The sequence below is a fragment of the Barbus barbus genome (assembly GCF_936440315.1).
Source record: "Barbus barbus genome assembly, chromosome: 18".
NCBI classification, from domain to species: Eukaryota; Metazoa; Chordata; class Actinopteri; order Cypriniformes; family Cyprinidae; genus Barbus; species Barbus barbus.
The window spans coordinates 13,051,700-13,070,719 of NC_136746.1; the positions used below are offsets into that span (position 1 = coordinate 13,051,700).

At 37.6% G+C, this 19,020-nt stretch overlaps 1 protein-coding gene across 1 annotated transcript; it reads left to right on the forward strand.

Moving 5' to 3' along the window:
- The first annotated feature begins 4,397 nt into the window (after positions 1-4,397).
- six3a (SIX homeobox 3a) lies at positions 4,398-6,932 on the forward strand. Its single transcript, XM_079439844.1, has 2 exons — positions 4,398-5,216; positions 6,644-6,932. The coding sequence occupies exons 1-2, from the start codon at positions 4,525-4,527 to the stop codon at positions 6,834-6,836; spliced, it is 885 nt and encodes a 294-aa protein (XP_079295970.1). The 5' UTR covers positions 4,398-4,524; the 3' UTR covers positions 6,837-6,932.
- Positions 6,933-19,020: the final 12,088 nt, after the last annotated feature.

Genomic DNA, 19,020 nt, shown 5'->3' on the forward strand with positions numbered 1-19,020 from the left:
ACAAAACTGATGACAACATGATGTAGCCTATACAAAAATCCAATTTAAACACGTCGAATTCCTATGGTCTAATTTTTTTTTTTTTGGAAAATATTACCCTAAATCGATGTAGCCTACATCTAGACATGCTTCTCTGAAGTTTTAAACAATTGTGCTTAGTCCATTATTTATTTTAATTATTACAAATATATATATTTTTTATATTTTTTTTATGAAAACTGTACAGATTCGTAAATCATAAACATCATACACCTAACATCTAGCCTAATTAGGGTTGAAATGGCTCACTATAGTTAGTCTGACTATACTCATTATATGCAGACGATTTTCTAAAAATACATTCAAAGGGTTCATACAAAAAGAAATTCATTCCATACAGTCGTCATACTGTACACATTATTAGGCTACTTTACTATTTTGAGTAAATGGGCTCTTTTAGCCCTTTTTAAACACAAAAATATTCCTAAATGTCAAAACTGTGGAAAATGTGATTGAAGTGGTGGATCTTAGAGAAGTGCGTTATAGCCTGTAAGTGCGTTATATGTCTGTGGTTGTACATCTCGAGGAGGAGAGGAGTTCGTTTACCACTTCAAGGGTAATGACGATGATCCCGAATAAGGTCCTAAAATCAACATAATCACGCACAACAGAATGGATACAACGTAGCTATCTATTTATGAACATCCCCGTTACTCCGCTCGACCCCCCCAAAATACAGTGCACGTCCTCACCACCCACACCACACACTATGGATTTGGGCCAAGCCAAAAGCTCTAAGAGAAACCGGAAGAAAGAGGGCCTGCAGTTCCAGGCGTCCGGCTCCATTCACAAGCGAAACCTCCAATGGCTTCATTAGAAGTAACGAGTTGACACAAGGTAAATCTAACATTGAAGCGCCATTCACTTGGTTCGCAGAGAACCCTCATTAAATGTCGCTAACAAGCCGTGCAAATGCAGTGATTGGACAGCTCCCGTATAACTCCGCAGACCTAGCAGGATACCCACTTAACGAGACCACACAAAAAAAGGGAGGGAGGGGGGGGGGGCATCTCTGTTGAAAATGGTGCTCGCATATCGTCTCCCTCCCCCAGCCAAAAAAACCCTAACTTATCATTGAGGTTGCAGAGACTGATAACTAATAACTAAAATAATTTATACTATAGCCAATACAAATAGCCTAAATTATTAAAAAAATAATGCTCAAATCAATCATAGAGAATTTCATAGAGTTCGATGATCAGCATATAACAAAATTATAAAATGACCCAATTTCCTTTTACAAATAACACATATCAAACATTTGTCATTCTAAATATTTTTTATTCTGAATGGTATCTTGGCTACCTACATAATTAGGCGTTACATCATATGGGAAGAAGTAATAAAACGCATCCATTGTGCTACCTACATTTAATAACCCACGCGGATTCAAAATACAGCCGAGGTTAAGACCCTGAGCAGAGAATAGAAAGGGGCATTTGCGCCCCGTTACGACGGCCCCACAACGCTGCAAGCTGCATTTGTCTCACATGATTCACGGAGTGAGAGCAACGTCCCTGCAGAGGATGACAACTTCACAAACGATAAACTGGGAATATGCATGGCTATAATTGGTATTGAACGTTGCTTTTTGTTTATTCTACCGCCTTCGCTTTATGAACTGCATCTTGGTGTCTTTTACGAAGCCCTAAACACCCTTAAGAACTTGACCAACTCTGGTGAGTCTCTCGGAACAATTAGCTATTTTAAATAATACGATTCAAATGATGCAAAGATGTCCACTTTTACAAACAACACATGGAACTGTGGCGGTATAGCACCAGAAAACAGTCTATATCATAATAGGCTACAATTTATAACTGGATGAAACCAGGTAAATATAGCGGAAAATACAGACAAGAAAGAGACGTGACATAAAAGGGAAAAAAAGAGTAAGCAATGAACCAACATCGATGGAACCACGTCTAGTTTTACAACCCATAAGTTAGTTTAAGAAAAGAGAAAAAACTGAAAGACTCAAACCACACCGTTTCTGCAGCCGTCACCTGAAGATCGATTTCCTGTTTGGTAATGTGTTATGACCTAAGTGGATGTGAAGAAGAAGAAGAAGAAAAAAAAAACAGAATAAGTGTTCAAAATGAAATAAAACCTTTAACGAGAAGGCATTCGTCCAGTGCCCTTTCCTTCTCAAACACTTGCAAGTCCCCGACTCACCACACAATGCACAAAATTACTCATGCATGTTAACCGCGTAGTTGCCAACATTGGTAAGAGTATGGGAGGACACATTTTCGTGTGATAAGAACTGAGAGCAAGTTCGAATAGAGAGCTAAGAAATGGTTTGCTTACCTTCTCATACGACCGAGCTCTTCCCAATGATCTCTGGCATGCTGACGACACTTAGCTTTATTTAAGCTATATGGCTCTCTCAGAGAGACAGTGAACGCCGAAATTACGTGTTAAGTTTCAAATCCCTGATGTCACTTCATTCAAAGATACTGAAAGTATTAAAGAAACACATATTATTATGTTCTGCGAAATACTCCACTGTCTATTACATTCTTCTTTCATAGTCTTTGTCAGTAAATAAACAAAGCCGGAGCTAAACGTTCATCGGTATTGAGGACCTTGCTCCCCGCTGATTTTGGCATAGAACAGAGCAATGAAAGCTAGGGGATAAACAGACGATTAAACCAGGTGAATGCACTTATTTGTGGATGCTAATGACTTGCTTAACGAAAACAAAGGCTATGTTAAACAAAGTGAATTTACAACAACTTGGCACGTTTTTTTCTGTTTTAAAGCCATTTCCACTATTACACACGAGTACTTTTTGCATGCAAACACTGATGTCTCCAAACTGTAATTATTTTAATCAATGTTGGGAAACAAGGCCTGTATGGTATGACACAATCAAGAACTTTTCTAAATGTAAAACAGCTTGGCCAAAAATACGATCAACAATGAAATAACAGGTTATTTCCAGTCCATAAATCTTTCCAAAGGGACCACTTCAAGTGCCTCTTGGAATTACTTCACTTAAGTTTCCTGTGACAGAAGAACAAACAGATTTGATCCTGGAGACACAACGTGACCCAATACATCTATTAGGATATTTTCCCCGCCCCCCATTTTGCTAAGCACAGACGAGCTTGCACTACGTTTGCGTAAAGGCTAATGATAAAGTAACCGGAATAGGAAATAGGAAAGTTAATACAAATAAATCGTATTATCCCATTTACATGCATAATTATTAGAAAATATGGAATTAAATGTCTAAAAGAGACATACACTGAATCCCTGAACACTTCTGGAAAATGCATTAAATTATTTCAGCATTAGTTTAGAGAAAGTTTGGATGCTGCGTCTCCTTACGCCTCTATCAGTATGGCCATTAGGCTATTCTTAATCGAGTGGACGCGTACATATTTAACACCAACTAAGCACTGTCTAAATATAGTGCAGCACAAACTCTTTGATGCAGACCAAGACGAAACCTATACCAACATGCCATTGGAAACCCAATCTCGCGACATATAGCCTAGATTATGTCCTTCATTCTCGGGAGATGGGCTCTCTAATTTTAACGACCTTAAGTAGCGCACAGACTAAATAGACTGAAAAAGAGAACAGTTTAATTAAATAAAACCAAATATGCATCAACGATCAAGTGCTTTTCTCAACATGCATGGGCAATGGGCCAGTGTTTGGTCTCTGAGCTAAAGCATCAGTGGAGCAACAGAGATGCGCCGTCCACTAGGTAGGCTAAACGATTGACACTGTGCGAGAATAGCAGTCATATCGTACCGAAATGCGATCGAAATACAAAAACGATCCGGGAGTTTTCAGCGTTGCATATGCAAGGCGAACACATTTTCCTTTTAAATATAGAATTCAATACATGCTTTTACGGTTACTGTGTCTATGGGCTAAGCGAGCCGGCGCAACATCGTATCTTCTCCAGCTTCATACAAGGCGCTAAAAAATGAAATAGCCTATCTGTGTACCCTGTAGTAGATTCCGTTTTAGCGCTTCATTTAAATTCCCGTGTCCGTGACTGTCATCCCTAGACCCCACCCCTGCCTTCTCTCCCTACATATCTTCTTAACTTTAACGAGCCTCGTTAAGATCACAATAATATTCCACCCACTAATTGCTCATTCCATTCAACAAATAGGCGAGACTCTGCTTCGACTTCACACGAGTCAAGGGAGGGAGGGTGCTGTTGAGATTGGAGTTCCTGATAACCCCCCGTGCGTGCAGCAGAAGTGGTGAAAGCCTCTACGTACTGGCTAATGATTGGCACGCTTGACAGTGATTGGCAGGGCTGCCATGACAACCCTACAACGACACCAAGAAGACCAATAGAAAAGCGAAACAAAATATTTCAATGCTACACTCACGGTGGATTTAGGGGGAGATATTATGAGGCTGGTGTCATTAGGCGATAGCCATTGAGTCATTCAATCTGAATTCGTCGTTCTTTTTTCCTTCGCAAATTTCATTCTCTCTCAAGTCATTTCCATGGTTTTCAGATCGCCTTTAGAGCTTTATCCCTCTCATTTCTTCCTGCCAAACTTTGCTGATCGCCCTTTGCTCTTGGCGAGCAGTGCGCCCAGCACCAGGTCTCCCGAAGACTTGTCAATGTTTCAGCTACCGACCCTAAACTTCTCCCCGGAGCAAGTGGCGAGCGTCTGCGAGACGCTGGAGGAGACCGGGGACATCGAGCGGCTGGGTCGCTTCCTATGGTCGCTTCCAGTGGCACCGGGTGCTTGCGAGGCGATCAACAAGCATGAATCCATCCTACGCGCCCGGGCTGTTGTTGCCTTTCACACAGGCAATTTTCGCGATCTCTATCACATTCTGGAGAACCACAAGTTTACCAAGGACTCGCATGGTAAACTACAAGCGATGTGGCTCGAGGCTCACTATCAGGAGGCCGAGAAATTACGCGGGCGTCCCCTAGGACCGGTTGATAAGTACAGGGTGCGAAAGAAGTTTCCCCTGCCTAGAACCATCTGGGACGGCGAGCAGAAGACGCATTGTTTCAAAGAGCGGACGCGGAGTCTGTTACGGGAGTGGTACCTTCAGGACCCCTACCCAAACCCCAGCAAGAAAAGGGAACTGGCTCAAGCCACTGGACTCACTCCTACACAGGTCGGAAATTGGTTTAAAAACCGGAGACAACGAGACAGGGCAGCGGCAGCAAAAAACAGGTCAGTCACGTTAGGCATCTTTTACTTTCCATGGAAATGTGTGCTTTAAGTGTTTAATCATTACTACTATTATTTTATAAATGAAATGTTGTGAAATATGTGAACACGAGGTAGGAAGCACTGCAGTAAAAACAATCAAATGTTAGAGACGAAGGAGGGAGAACGACGACATTTTATTTGTGCCATGTGTAAGATTTTTTCAAAGTCTCAACCAGAATATAAAAGCAAGTAGATAAAACATACCTGTATCAGTTTTATTAACGTGGAATTTTTTTTTGCAAAGTTAAAGATTATCCCGATTCATCGATGAAACCTGAAATAGCAAAAAGAACATGTAACCAAATTCTTTACAGCAAAGCTATTGTGTGACAAAAATGTAGTATTTTTTGTCGTTTTTAACATATTAAGTATTTAAATCTTAATTTAACAATTGTTCCAATGTTTAGATACTAGTAATAACAAAAGAAATATAGATAGGCTAGTCTAAAAAATAGCATTAATAGCATTTCTCTGCTGCTATATTTGGAAAAGTAAAATCTATCCAAATCATCTACATTCAAAGTAATTCAAGAGAGTAGTTTATCACAAACATTCTTAGACAGTTACTTTTGCAACATGACATTGTAAATACAAATAGTTGTAAACCTATTCTGCGGACACTCATGCATTTAGAAATAATTCATTATTGGGATACAAATTGTTCTAAGGTTTAATGTTTGAAATATTTGACATCTTGCAAATTAGTAGGCTTTGTTTCACTTCCCAGTGCACTTCGTAATTATATTACAGATAACATGGCGTAAATTAGTTAGAGTGAGAGTTGTTTCAGGTCAATTAGGCTAGTCAAATTATTTTTCTTCCTAAACACTAAATATTACTGTGCATCTAGGGAATGAGAAAGCAGCAGAAACTAAGCACACACTTTGACTGGTGTAAGTAATTTATATTATTTATTGGAGAAATCTACAAATTTGACTTGACTGGATGATTACAAATCGTTAAACAAGAACTATGACGTTCTGGTCATGCAGCATGCTAAAACTGACATCTTTAACTAATCACACCTAATTTGAACATGCAAATGAATGCAATAACTAATTATATCAATACTAGATATCATGAGAAGTCAATCAAATTTCGAGGATAAATATGAGAATATTTTGCTATAGGCTAGACTTAATCCTGTAGGGGCCATGTTTTATTGTTTTCCAGCTGTACAGCTGTAGTATTTATTTGACCATGTAAGCAAATGTTGTTTTTCATCTATCTATTTTAGCTTTTTTTATTATTATTATTTTTTTTTTATCTATATCGTTTTAAAGAACTATGTTAATATAGCCTAGCATAGCCTAATAATTACGTGAAAATGGAGGAGCCTGCGACTTTTCTATCTAACGGCATACCATTCTCTCACTTTTCTGCTATAGGCTCCAGCATCAAGGAATAGGGCAGAATGGCATGCGGTCCCTTTCAGAATCCGGCTGCACCCCACGAAGTTCGGCGGAGTCGCCATCAACTGCAGCTAGTCCAACGACCAGTGTCTCCAGTATGACAGAGCGAGTCGACACGGGCACGTCGATTCTTTCAGTAACTTCAAGTGACTCGGAATGCGACGTATGATACGCAAAAGAGAAATATATACAGGAAAAAGGACCTGAAAAAAACTTGATTAATTATCGGGGAAGATGAAAAAGGACCAATTGATATTGCTATTATAAAAAGAAAAACATAAAAGCACGTCTTTTTTCAAGCGCTTTCAATGGACCCTACACCTTTCCCCCATCCCTTCACTTGCATGATATATATATATAAATATATATATTTCTTTTTTGTATATGGGGAAATGCCCCACGTTTATGTCTATCAGGACCACCGTGAAGAGGGAATTACCAGAAACCGGTGTCCATCGCCTTTTTTCTGTTTTAGTCCGAGTGACGACGAGCAGCCAGGATGCAATCCTCTTTTCCTTTATGTTCATCAGACAATCATTTGAGTCGTAAGCACCTTTTTACTACACTTCTGTCACTGCCTGTGTGGGGTACTGGTCAAATGTGGAACTGAATCGTTATGACTGTATCAGATTTTTATTTTTATTTCGAGATTTTATATTGAATTATGTATATCTTAAATAATGCGATCATTCTCCCAGTCTGTAATATATGTGTAGAAATAAGTCTGTAAATAATATTGCTATACCCATTCTCTTTTCTATCCCTGTTCACTTTTCTTGGCTTGGTGTCCCTACATAAACTATTCGTCAAAACGTAAATATTAAGTGCTCTAGGCGTTTTGTTTCTCTGTTTTATGCCATGAAAAGAACGCTATCAGTCGAGATTAATGCAAAAGACAAAATATTGGATATCACCATCGACTGACCAAGTCTATTTCATGTTTCCAGTCCAGCGCTTATAATTCAATGTTACTTTCTTGCGTGTTTCTGTTAATGTATACGTTTCTAAACTGAAAATACAGTATTCAATTTTGTTATAAAACTGCATTATGTGTGTCATTTCCACAAAGCATTTTCTAATTTCTATACAACAACATTCTAGTAGTTTTCTCTCTAATTTATGGAGAGCGTGAAATAAGTTGATCAGCAGTGTAACATATGCAACAAAACTCCTCAACAAACACAATTTGTAGCACAGAAACGTTTTTAAACATAAAATTCGCCGTGACGGTGGACATTCGTCTCCTTTTTTTGTTAATAACCAGTGGCTAAAGTACACAATGCAAAAATTAAGTGAAGGCGCCATTAAATTGACTAATCATGGACGACTCCTCCCCTGGCCCAGTGTCCCATTGTAGTCAACGAAACGAGGTTTCTTTTAAAATTGAGCTATGCAAAGAAAAAAGCTCCCTCTGGGCGAGTAGCCCTAACTCACATGCACAAACAGAAAACCGTACAAAGCACTTCCTTTAGAAGTTTACTTAGTTTGCTCCAGAAAAAAATATATATATACTATGGGTAAATTTTATGGAGGATAAAATTGTCTACATATCCTAATTTAGTACGTCTCCGATTTGGCACACTTCTAATGTAGCTGCCAAAAACAGAAGAACAGCTTGTAGATGTGACAAATAACCTAATCATCTTGTTTAATTTGTCGATGTAACAAAGACTATTATTAAAGTTGAGTTTAGATATTTGTAACAAGAAAACTATTTTTTTTAAATTAGTTAAGCCTTCCTTGTTTTATAAATGGATTTGTTTAGCCTATACACCTATTAAGATTGCCCCTTATCATCGCTCTCTATTCCTCCCATTCATGTGTGTCCGTTTCACGACAGATAACATAAAGACTAGAAGAAACTTTCAGCTTATAACCGGCAATGCTAAATAAGGCTGCGTTTATTATTTCACTCACGTTCATAATTACGTAGGGCGCAATGTCTTGTACGTCTTCTCAAGTCTAAATCTGCGCGACAATAAGGAAATACCCATTGATCCTAATGACACTTGATTACACAAATGCACTAAAATCACAGAAACCTTTGACTTGCATTCATTTAGTTGATCGCGAGAGACTACTTTTTACCTCTTAAGTTCATCTGCAGTGGACAGACATGGACTATAACTGGCTGACAGAGCTCTCAAATCACTTCACAGTGATCTTTATCATTCAGACTACATTCATTTATTGGCAGATATTCTTCTCAAATATGTTTAGCACTGATAAATTGGTTATGAGAAGAGTTTTCTTTTAAATTAATAGCCTACTGCTCTTTGAGAATAAGATAAACAGGCGGTAAACGTAATTTGTGTGTGATGGAGGAAATAAATTTATTAGAACCACTTATTGCTTTAAACTGGCTTTTATATGTCATATAGATATCATAAGATATTGCTAAATTATGATAATAATAAAAGATAAAAAGTAATTTGCCAGCAACATAGCTTGGAATTTTGTGGCCCCATGCCTACAGACAGCTTTTCCGCAGAGCTGCAAAGAGACTGCTTTCTTAAACTCTTGTTGTAGCTACCTATAAAGTGTCTAATAATTCAGTTACACAATTTCAGATATTTTTTTTCCCTTGCAATGTGAATACACGAAGTAACCTATAGAATACGTGATATGTGACAACGGCAAAAATACATAACATTTTCATAAACATCCAGTCCCGAAACCCGTGTATACTATTATCACTGGCGAGGGTGTCAAAAAGGCAGAATAGTTTTTTTGTCCTGTTCCCATAATCTTCGTCGCACAGAGACAAATGAACGCAATTGGACCGCAGACGGCAATAAGAAAAGATTGTACAGCCCTGTTTTTCTCTGATTTCATCGGTTAACTGAACACAACTTTTCTATTCGTGTGTATTCATGCAGTTCTCAATGAGCGTCAGTTCCCTCTGACCCGGATTGAAAGCGTGGAGCCTCGGCATAGCCTGTCAGTGCAACCACTCTTGGCAAGACTGGGCCTTTTCCCTCCCGAAACAGTACCCTTCTCACAAAAAAAGCACAGAACAAGGTACGTGAAGCTAGAATCCGATCCGTGAATTAGCAGGCTAACCCGATTGTGGCAAGCTGTGCATTAGGCAGATGATACGATGACAACTGTCGGCTAAATGCCCAATAAATAAATAATTAAAACAAACAAACAAACAAACATCATCCAAACGAGTTATTAAATTTTAAATACATGATTCACGTGATTATTTTTAATATAGGCTACACATTTAATGATAATTTTACCTTATAGAGTAGCCTACTTTTATTGTTCATGTTATCCCATAATGGGGTAACAAATCAACCAATATAGGCCTATATATATATACAAGTTTTCAAAAAGCAGTTTCAAATAACTGTAAATAATAATAATAATAAAAAAAACAAAACACGTTGACGGGAATTTCCAACCTCACTGTAAGCTATCTTTAGCTGAAAGAATGATAGCTTACATTTGAAAAGATTCATTATTAAAACTTACATCACTTCATTAGACTTATTAATTTACCTGGCAGCCTATTGTTGAAAATTCGTATCAATTCTATTAGGCTACTGTTTATTATGACCGACTACTGGTGTCTTTCCTTTCCCTGCCATGGTTCAAAACTGTAATAAGAGCAATACTTTGATCTGAAAAACTACTTGGCTTTGGAGAGACAGGCACATTATTTTTTGATAGACAGTACACAAATTACCATTGACGTTCATTTTGTAAAGTCGATTAACAATTACAAATTTCATAAAAACATACCGCGAGTGTTGTTCTGGACCCAGCAGCCTGTGATGAGGCGTTCTGGCAAGCAGGATTAAAAACTGTAATTCTATTACAGAGTAATTTAGAGGTCACAAGAGGCTATGATACAGGATCAGCAGTAAGATCAGAGTGTAAGAGCCCAATGAAGGTTAATTCGGATGAGATCCTATGAACTGTGGAATACTGAAAACTAGAAATATTCAGATTTTGTTTCACCACAACACCTTGCAAAGTTACATAAGTCTGAAAACTCGAGGCTCTCCCGAAACATTCTCACTTGTGGGTGGATGATGAGTGAGCAGACATGCGTCTCTTAAAGATACTGGAGACAATATATAACTATAAGAAATATATACACCTGCATTCACGTTCTAACCCAAATTAAAACAAGTAGCCCAACAGATAGGCTAGCCTACCAGTGCGTCATATGACAAATAAATAAATACATAAAATAAAATAGCCTAAATATATATATATATATATATATATATATATATATATATATATATATATATATATATATATATATATAAACAAACATTTATTGTCATTTATTGTGTTTTTATATTCGTATCAAACTATATAGATGAATGCATAGGTTAAAATACATAGGCTATTACGTTATTAATTTGTAATGCGATATGTTCATATACCAAAAGCCCTTAATAAAGTACACTTCGCGTGCTGCCATCACTTTTGTACTAAAACAACATTAATTAGCCCAAAATAATAATAGCATATGCGGCCTTAACCATAATCTTACAAATTTTCAGCTCTGGACAGCTCTCTGCATGATTCAGTGGAGAAGGGCAATTTATACACAAGGCTATGATATATGTGCACATAAAGACAAAATCGATGAGATATGACAAATACAAAACAAATAACAGAAGAATAGGCTATTAATAATGTGAATCTAGGTTGACTAGTTGAGGCCAGTAGACATCGTAAAAGATCTATTTTCGTGAAAAAGAGGGGATAGGAATGAGAAATATTGGTCTCGTATTTTATACATCTAAACAATGCGCTCAGCTCCAAGAAGCATGCCCTCTGCCCCAGCTCTTCGCGCTCCTGTGCTCTACTGGCCCGCCTCGACTCTGCCTCCTCAATTAGCGCCGTTCCTACTGGAGCCCCGCTGCGCGCCAGAGCTCGACCTCACAGCCTCCAATAGTCCTAACCGCCTCCTACGGCGATTTCGCTCAACAATCATGAAACCATTTAGCAATTGACTCATTCTGTAAATAATCTTTGACGCGCTAACAAAGACGCCATTGGAGAGGAGTGTATTAACATGAAAGCATTTAAACAGATGTCAGGTTAGATGCTGGTGTCTTGGTCGCACATCATTTAGATGAACTAGCCTACAACTGACGTTTTACCCACAGTCATACTCCGGAGGATAAGGGAAAAATATATATACTCAAATCTTTCTTTTCACTGTAAAAGCTATAGAACTAAAATGTAATATACAGAACTAACGTACAGACACTTGCCTTGCTAAAACGCTTAAAAATGAATAGGCTACGTGAAGACATATAGCCTAGGCCTCCAGAGAGAGACCTATAGGCTTAGCCTACATATATAGGCCTATTACTCCGTAATATAGTTGAACTTTTTAATATATTTATAGATTTTTTTTTTTTTTTTACAAAGTCGTGGAGGGAAAAAAAATAAAATAATATTTGATTATATAAAGTTAGGTAAAAACAATCATTTTATATAATTGCGTACTTTCAAAACGTTTAAAGTGTTGCATAGCCTGCTATTCTGTATCGTGAAAGCAAAAGATGGGCTTCACTTTTGCTTTAAAAAGTAGAATAGATTACACATAAAATACGTGAATGCAGTCACAAAACAGGTCCAATATCAACTGTTCAAGTGGATGACAGCGCTTTTCGTATGTGCTCGTTGATCTCGTGGGCGAGTTACCCCATCTTGTGGCGAAAGTTTGGAAGCGCCCCTTTAGTACGTCTTCAGTCTGTTATTTGTACATTGCATGTGTCCAGTTCACATGAACATAAACTTGCGACTAAATGATAAACGAAAAAGCTTCAAAATATATACTATTTGGTATTTCATATCAGGTAGGGCCTATCTGAAATTAAATTGGAGCTCAAACTGGGCTAGCTCTAAAATCGGCCTACATTTCTAAACATTTTTTTATTTTTATTTTATTTTTTTAAGACAGCTTTGGGTCGTCACCGGGAGACGCTCACTGCGAACACATCAATAATTAATCATCTGTAAGTCAAATAATGTTTAAACACTGAACTGGATTTCCATTTGTGCTAGATCACAGAGTTGGACAGCTCGGAATGTAATGGAATCCCGACTCCCTTAATTTTTCATCACTGATACCCAGACGTTTTGAGGACTTTATGTAAAAACGTAATGGACCTTTTAAACTACAAGGTAAGTGTTGACGAACCATTCTGATAATGGATCACTCGTAGCCTATCAAAGACCTTTCTTGGACTTTTCTAGGTTGGGCTTTAAATGATTGCATAACACTTTTCAGTGACACTAGCTAAAGAAAGAAAGAAAGAAAGAAAGAAAGAAAGAAAGAAAGAAAGAAATGTAAAACAGGTAGTCGTCATCAGGTAGAACTGCTTCACATCAATCATTAGTTTTTTTTTTTTTTTTTTAGATATCTTTCGTTTCCACTTAATTTAATTGTATCAACGCATAGGCCTACATATATTATTTCAAGTCTTAACAAGTGAGAGCTTCTACACCCTGTACGTTATACTTTCAGTTAATCACTTAGGCCACCTATTGGTCAAACGTGCGAATCAAACATTCAAGAAAATATTTGCATTTGCTAAGAAATACACATCAAGCTATGGGTATGGCTGGGTATCAATTTGAGTTTAACTGGCTAATTAAAATCAATGCAAATTAGACCTTATAATATAACAGATAATATAACTGGTCTATAATGTCATTAGAGGAGCATTTTTCCAACTCTGACCCCCGGCCCATGTGGCAGGGCATCCAGGTCATCAGTGACTACAAGCCATGCAACTCCACTCCAACGGTCACAGACGTCTCCTTCCTTAACGAGCTAAATTACTTTTATGCTCGCTTTGACAACAACAACGAGACAGCCACCAAGATCACACTCTCAGGAGACCATCAGACCCTCAAACTCACCTCCACAGATGTCTGCACAGCATTGAGCCGGATCAACGCATACAAGGCTGCTGGCCCCGACGGCATTCCTGGACGTGTGCTCAGGATATGTGCAGAGCAGCTCGCAGAGGTCTTCACAGACATTTTCAACCTGTCACTCACCCAAGCAATGGTGCCAACATGCTTTAAGTCCACATCCATTGTGCCAGTGCCGAAACACTCCTCCCCAACGTGCCTGAATGACTACCGCCCCGTAGCACTCACACCCATTGTTATGAAGTGCTTTGAGCGACTGGTCCTGGCACACCTCAAGAACGGCCTCCCACCCACACTGGACCCACACCAATTTGCCTATAGAAACAATAGAAGCACTGAGGATGCAGTATGCACAGTACTGCACTCGGTACTCACACACCTGGAAAACAACAACACATATGCACGGATATTGTTTGTTGATTTCAGCTCAGCATTCAACACCGTCATTCCCTCCAAGCTGACCACTAAACTTGGAGACTTGGGTGTTAACACCTCCCTTTGCAGCTGGATTATGGACTTTCTGACCAACAGACCTCAGCATGTTAGGTCAGGCCTCACCTGCTCCACCACCATCACACTCAACACCGGCGTACCACAGGGCTGTGTGCTGAGCCCATTTCTCTACTCCCTCTACACCCATGACTGCAGGCCTGTGCATGGATCCAACTCCATCATCAAGTTTGCTGACGACACCACAGTGATTGGCCTCATCAGAGACAACGATGAGACTGCCTACAGGGAGGAGGTACAGCACCTGGCTGCATGGTGTGCTGACAATAGCCTGCTCCTCAACACCAGCAAGACAAAGGAACTCATTGTGGACTTCAGGAAGAAGAAAAGTGGAACGCATGACCCCATCCACATTAATGGGATGGTTGTTGAACGTGTCTCCAGCTTCAAGTTCCTGGGAACCCACATCTCGGAGGACCTGACCTGGACCACCAACACATCCAGCCTAGTCAAGAAGGCTCACCAACGCCTCTTCTTCCTTAGGACACTGAAGAAGAACCACCTGTCTCCAATCATCCAGCGGAACTTCTACCGGTGTGCAATTGAAAGCATCCTGACCAACTGCATCACAGTCTGGTATGGGAACTGCTCAGTTGCTGACCGCAAGGCACTGCAGAGGGTGGTGAAAACCGCCCAACGCATCACAGGGACACCACTCCCTGCCATTGAGGACGTCCAGAGAAAACGCTGTTTACGTCGATCTCGCGCCATTCTTAAGGACTCCTCTCACCCTGACCATAGACTGTTTAACTTACTGCCCTCTGGGAGGCGCTTCAGGAGCCTCCGATCAAGGACAAGCAGACTCAGGAACAGCTTTTTCCCTACAGCTGTTTCCCTACTAAACTCTGCCCAATAATACCCCCCTCACACACCACTACAAACTCTTCACCCCTCCCCATCATTAAATCGATTAAAAAAACAAAAAGAACAAAAAAAACAACCAATCTACACACTGAGTACTATGTACTGTAAATTTTTATTTCTATGCACTTCAATGTTCATTGCACTAGTGTTTATATATCTTAATTTATAGCTTATTCATATCCATTTGTAATTATGTTCATAGTTTTTGCTCATAGTGTACATACATTTACTGCACAACCCATCTGTATAGTATGTTCATATCACCCATCTGTATATCATACTGATAGTATTTAAAAACTTGTAAATTATGTCCATAGTACTACTGCCTTATCTGTATATTCTGTACATATGTAACATATTGTAGGCACTGTATATCCTGTACCTCTGCTTATTGCACTTCTGGTTAGATGCTAACTGCATTTCGTTGCCCTGTACCTTACATGTGCAATGACAATAAAGTTGAATCTAATCTAATCTAATCTATAGAAGCACTTCTCCTTATGCATGTGTTTTGTTAAATAAAACATCAGTGACCCAAAATAGACTTCAAATCGAAATTCTAAACGCATCCAGATAGGTTAGAATGGAACTTAGGCCTACTTCATAGATCCTTGTCCTTGTTTTTAACAATGTAGGCTATGGTTATTCATATGTTTCAGTTAGGACTATAGTATCCCCATGTTTGGATTCAAATGAGTTTGAAATGTCTTGAAAAAATGTGTCTTTTTCCAAAAAAATTTGTATGTATGCAAATTGTATAATATTCAAGGTACACATTTCTAGTAATTGTGCAGTTAATTCTCATATTGTATTTTCATAAATTTTTGTCCTCTTCCCAAATTTGTCACCACCGAAACACAGTAATAATAATTTAGTTAGAAGGGTTATATTGACCTATTAAGATTTATTTTTATTATTATTATTTTTTGCTATTTTATAAAAAAATTTTTAGATGAGGTAAATCCATAATTACATTTTTAACAATATTTAAAGTGTAATTTATGACTTTTTTGTATTTTTAATCCAATTTTTCTTTGTAAAAGGCAAATAGTTGATCATACTGATTCCAAAGTTAAGGATTCATTAGTTTGAATAAACATTGAACCAAAAACTATCATAACATCTTAGTTGATAATTCTGTGTACTTTATTTCTGACAGAACATCCCATGTTTCGGTAGTGACAGTAATGCTTTGGTAGCAACCACATCACATTACAGAATTTTAACTCACATACTAAACACTACAAAAACATACAAAAATACCAAAAATTGCATAACTGTACTAAAAAATAATTTCCCCCAAATATGATGATTATGTGTTCCCTTTTGTCACTACCGAAACAATGATGACATGTTTCAGTAGTGACAATTTTAGATACTTTTGAATCTAGCTCAAAGATGCTAATCAGCACATGGTTAGCTAGCACAGTTCTGAATTGTGATGTGCATATAAAAAATAAATGTTATGGAATAACTCCTCAAAAAAGTGTGCTTAATTTAAAAAAAAATAATAATAATTTTTTAATATTCGGTGGTGACGTTCCTTAAAGTTTCAGACTTTTGAACACACTTACCTCAAAATGATGAGACCTATATCTACTCACAGCTTGTAGCTATAAGAGAAGGGGACACATGAATATTTCCTGATCATAAATGTATGGGTTTAGTTCAAATCAGTTTCGGCCAATAGACTAAAACATACACTGTTTCAGCAGTGACATGAAAAATGCGGGACACATGTTTTTTAATGTAAAGTTTAATAATTTACAAAGAAAATGTAAAATGAATATTTTGAAGAATCAAAAAAACTTGCTTTAAAAACAATGGGGAAAAAATAAAAAAAATATTTCAATATTATTTTTATAAGTTCAGATATAGGGGTTAGGGTTTGGGACAGCCACCTCCCAATTGAAAGTACCCAATAAATCATGAATTTATATATATTAAGCTTACTACTATTTTAAATATTATTGTGGGTTTCAATAGATAATAGAGGGATCTTAAACATCTAAGATTTGAATACTTAAATGCTTTTTAAATGTGCTTTTTGGTTGTGGGACAGCAGTTTGCACCAATTCTGTAGAATGGCCCTTAACTAAAACCACCAATAGGTAGCGGAAAGTCTCAAAAAGTGAATCATAGAATCAAGAATTTTTCAACTGATTCTTTCAAACCGGCTGAATCATTCATAAACGAAGCAAGTGACTGTGTTTTATGAATGGGTCAATCAATTATTGAGGATGAACCAAACACCATTCTGTGTTGCAATTTGAAATTTCAGGAAAATAGCAATCTTGCTCTTGTGATATTGCTTAACTGGTTATAAACACACACACACACACACACACACACACACACACACAAAACAAGTACAGGGCGGTTCATAGGCCCCTACATTACGTTACATTGGGGGCATTTTGCTCAATGCTATTTTAGGCCATACTAGCTTGCTGCTTCCCTTGCTGTCAGCAATGAATGCAGGTCCGGGAGAAAAGCTATAGGCCTACCGAGGATTAAGTTTAGAGGTGGACCTCTTTATTTATACGAAACCTTTATACAAAATTTATACGAAACCTCCAACTCTATCTGATTCTTGTAGCCTACCTAATTTTTTTTTTTTTTAAAGTATAAAATATAAAATTGCCTAATATCCATGTTTTCTGTCAGTGTTAAAGCTACTTACTGTTAGAACAGATAAGGTTTAAACAACAACATTTTTTTGTGAAAGTACTATATATAATAATAATATCAATCATATAGGCTATTTTACATCATATTTTAAATTTCACTTTTTAATGTGGAAGGCACAAAGAAACATTTATCTGAACGTCTTTATATTACCGTAATATTGCTTTATATGTAATTGATGGACCCCTTGCAGTACCGCTGCTGACCCTCTAGATGTCGCGAACACCTCGTTAAAATCACTGGCCGTGCCTTTATTTTTCAGGTCTGCCTGAGAAACATTAAAGGCGACTGAGCCTGAGGGTGATTGATATTAAACTGTGATGAACAATAAAATATATAATAAACGACAAGGTGCTTTATAAATGGTGAAGCTTCTTTTTTCACATTCCATGGGGTGAAATCTAAATTTCTTTTAGTTTCAGTAAGCAAGATAATTAAGATATTAGAGGTTATGAAGGCGAAAAGCAGAAGTGCTGCAGCAGCAGATCTTTATACAACAACATGTCTATAGGCTACTAGTTAAAGAGATGTAGATGAGATGCTGATGATGAAAAGTAGCCTAGATTTGTGTCCACTTTCAAAGAAACATATTTGGTTTGTAGATTTATATCGATATGAATTATATTATATTTATATTTAATTGTAATTATACAGTGTGCAAATCACTCAACTTACCCTGTGACCTGGCTCTTAAGTAAGCTTCAACATAAGACAGACTGACTGTACCGCCTTTTTTGTCAAGTAGTCATATTTCAATAGCATGGTATTATATGCTTTCTTATAATATAACATTAGTTCAAATGCATTCTAAAGTACAGTTATGTTTGTTTAGCCTTTTTTCTTTTTGGGCTCCGCTTTCTCACCGAAAGTTTTAGACTGCTCATATTCTGACAATAAACAATAGGTCTGCTTGGGTTCTCTGGTGGCCAGTCAATCTCTGGATGGCCAACAGTTATCCTATTGAATCAGTGAATAGAAAGAAGAGTTTTATCTTCCCTTTTCCCTCATACATTTTTCCTTGGTGCATAGTGGTGGTGGAAGAATACATATTTTAGATTTCTTTTATATTCACACTTTGTTTTATATGTGCCATTATGGGATAATCATGGGCAACGTTGGTGTGTAACTAGTTACATGTAATGGAATTAAGTAATTTAATTACTAAATAAATGTAACTGTACTCTCTGAGAAAAGACATGTAAATAAACTATAAATGTTAATGATTACAAAGGGACTTACATCTGAATATTTTCACACACACACACACACACACACACACACACACACACACACACACACACACACACGCACACATTTAATTGAATTCTTTCCCAAATTGCACTGACTGCTCTAAAATATGAGACACCAAT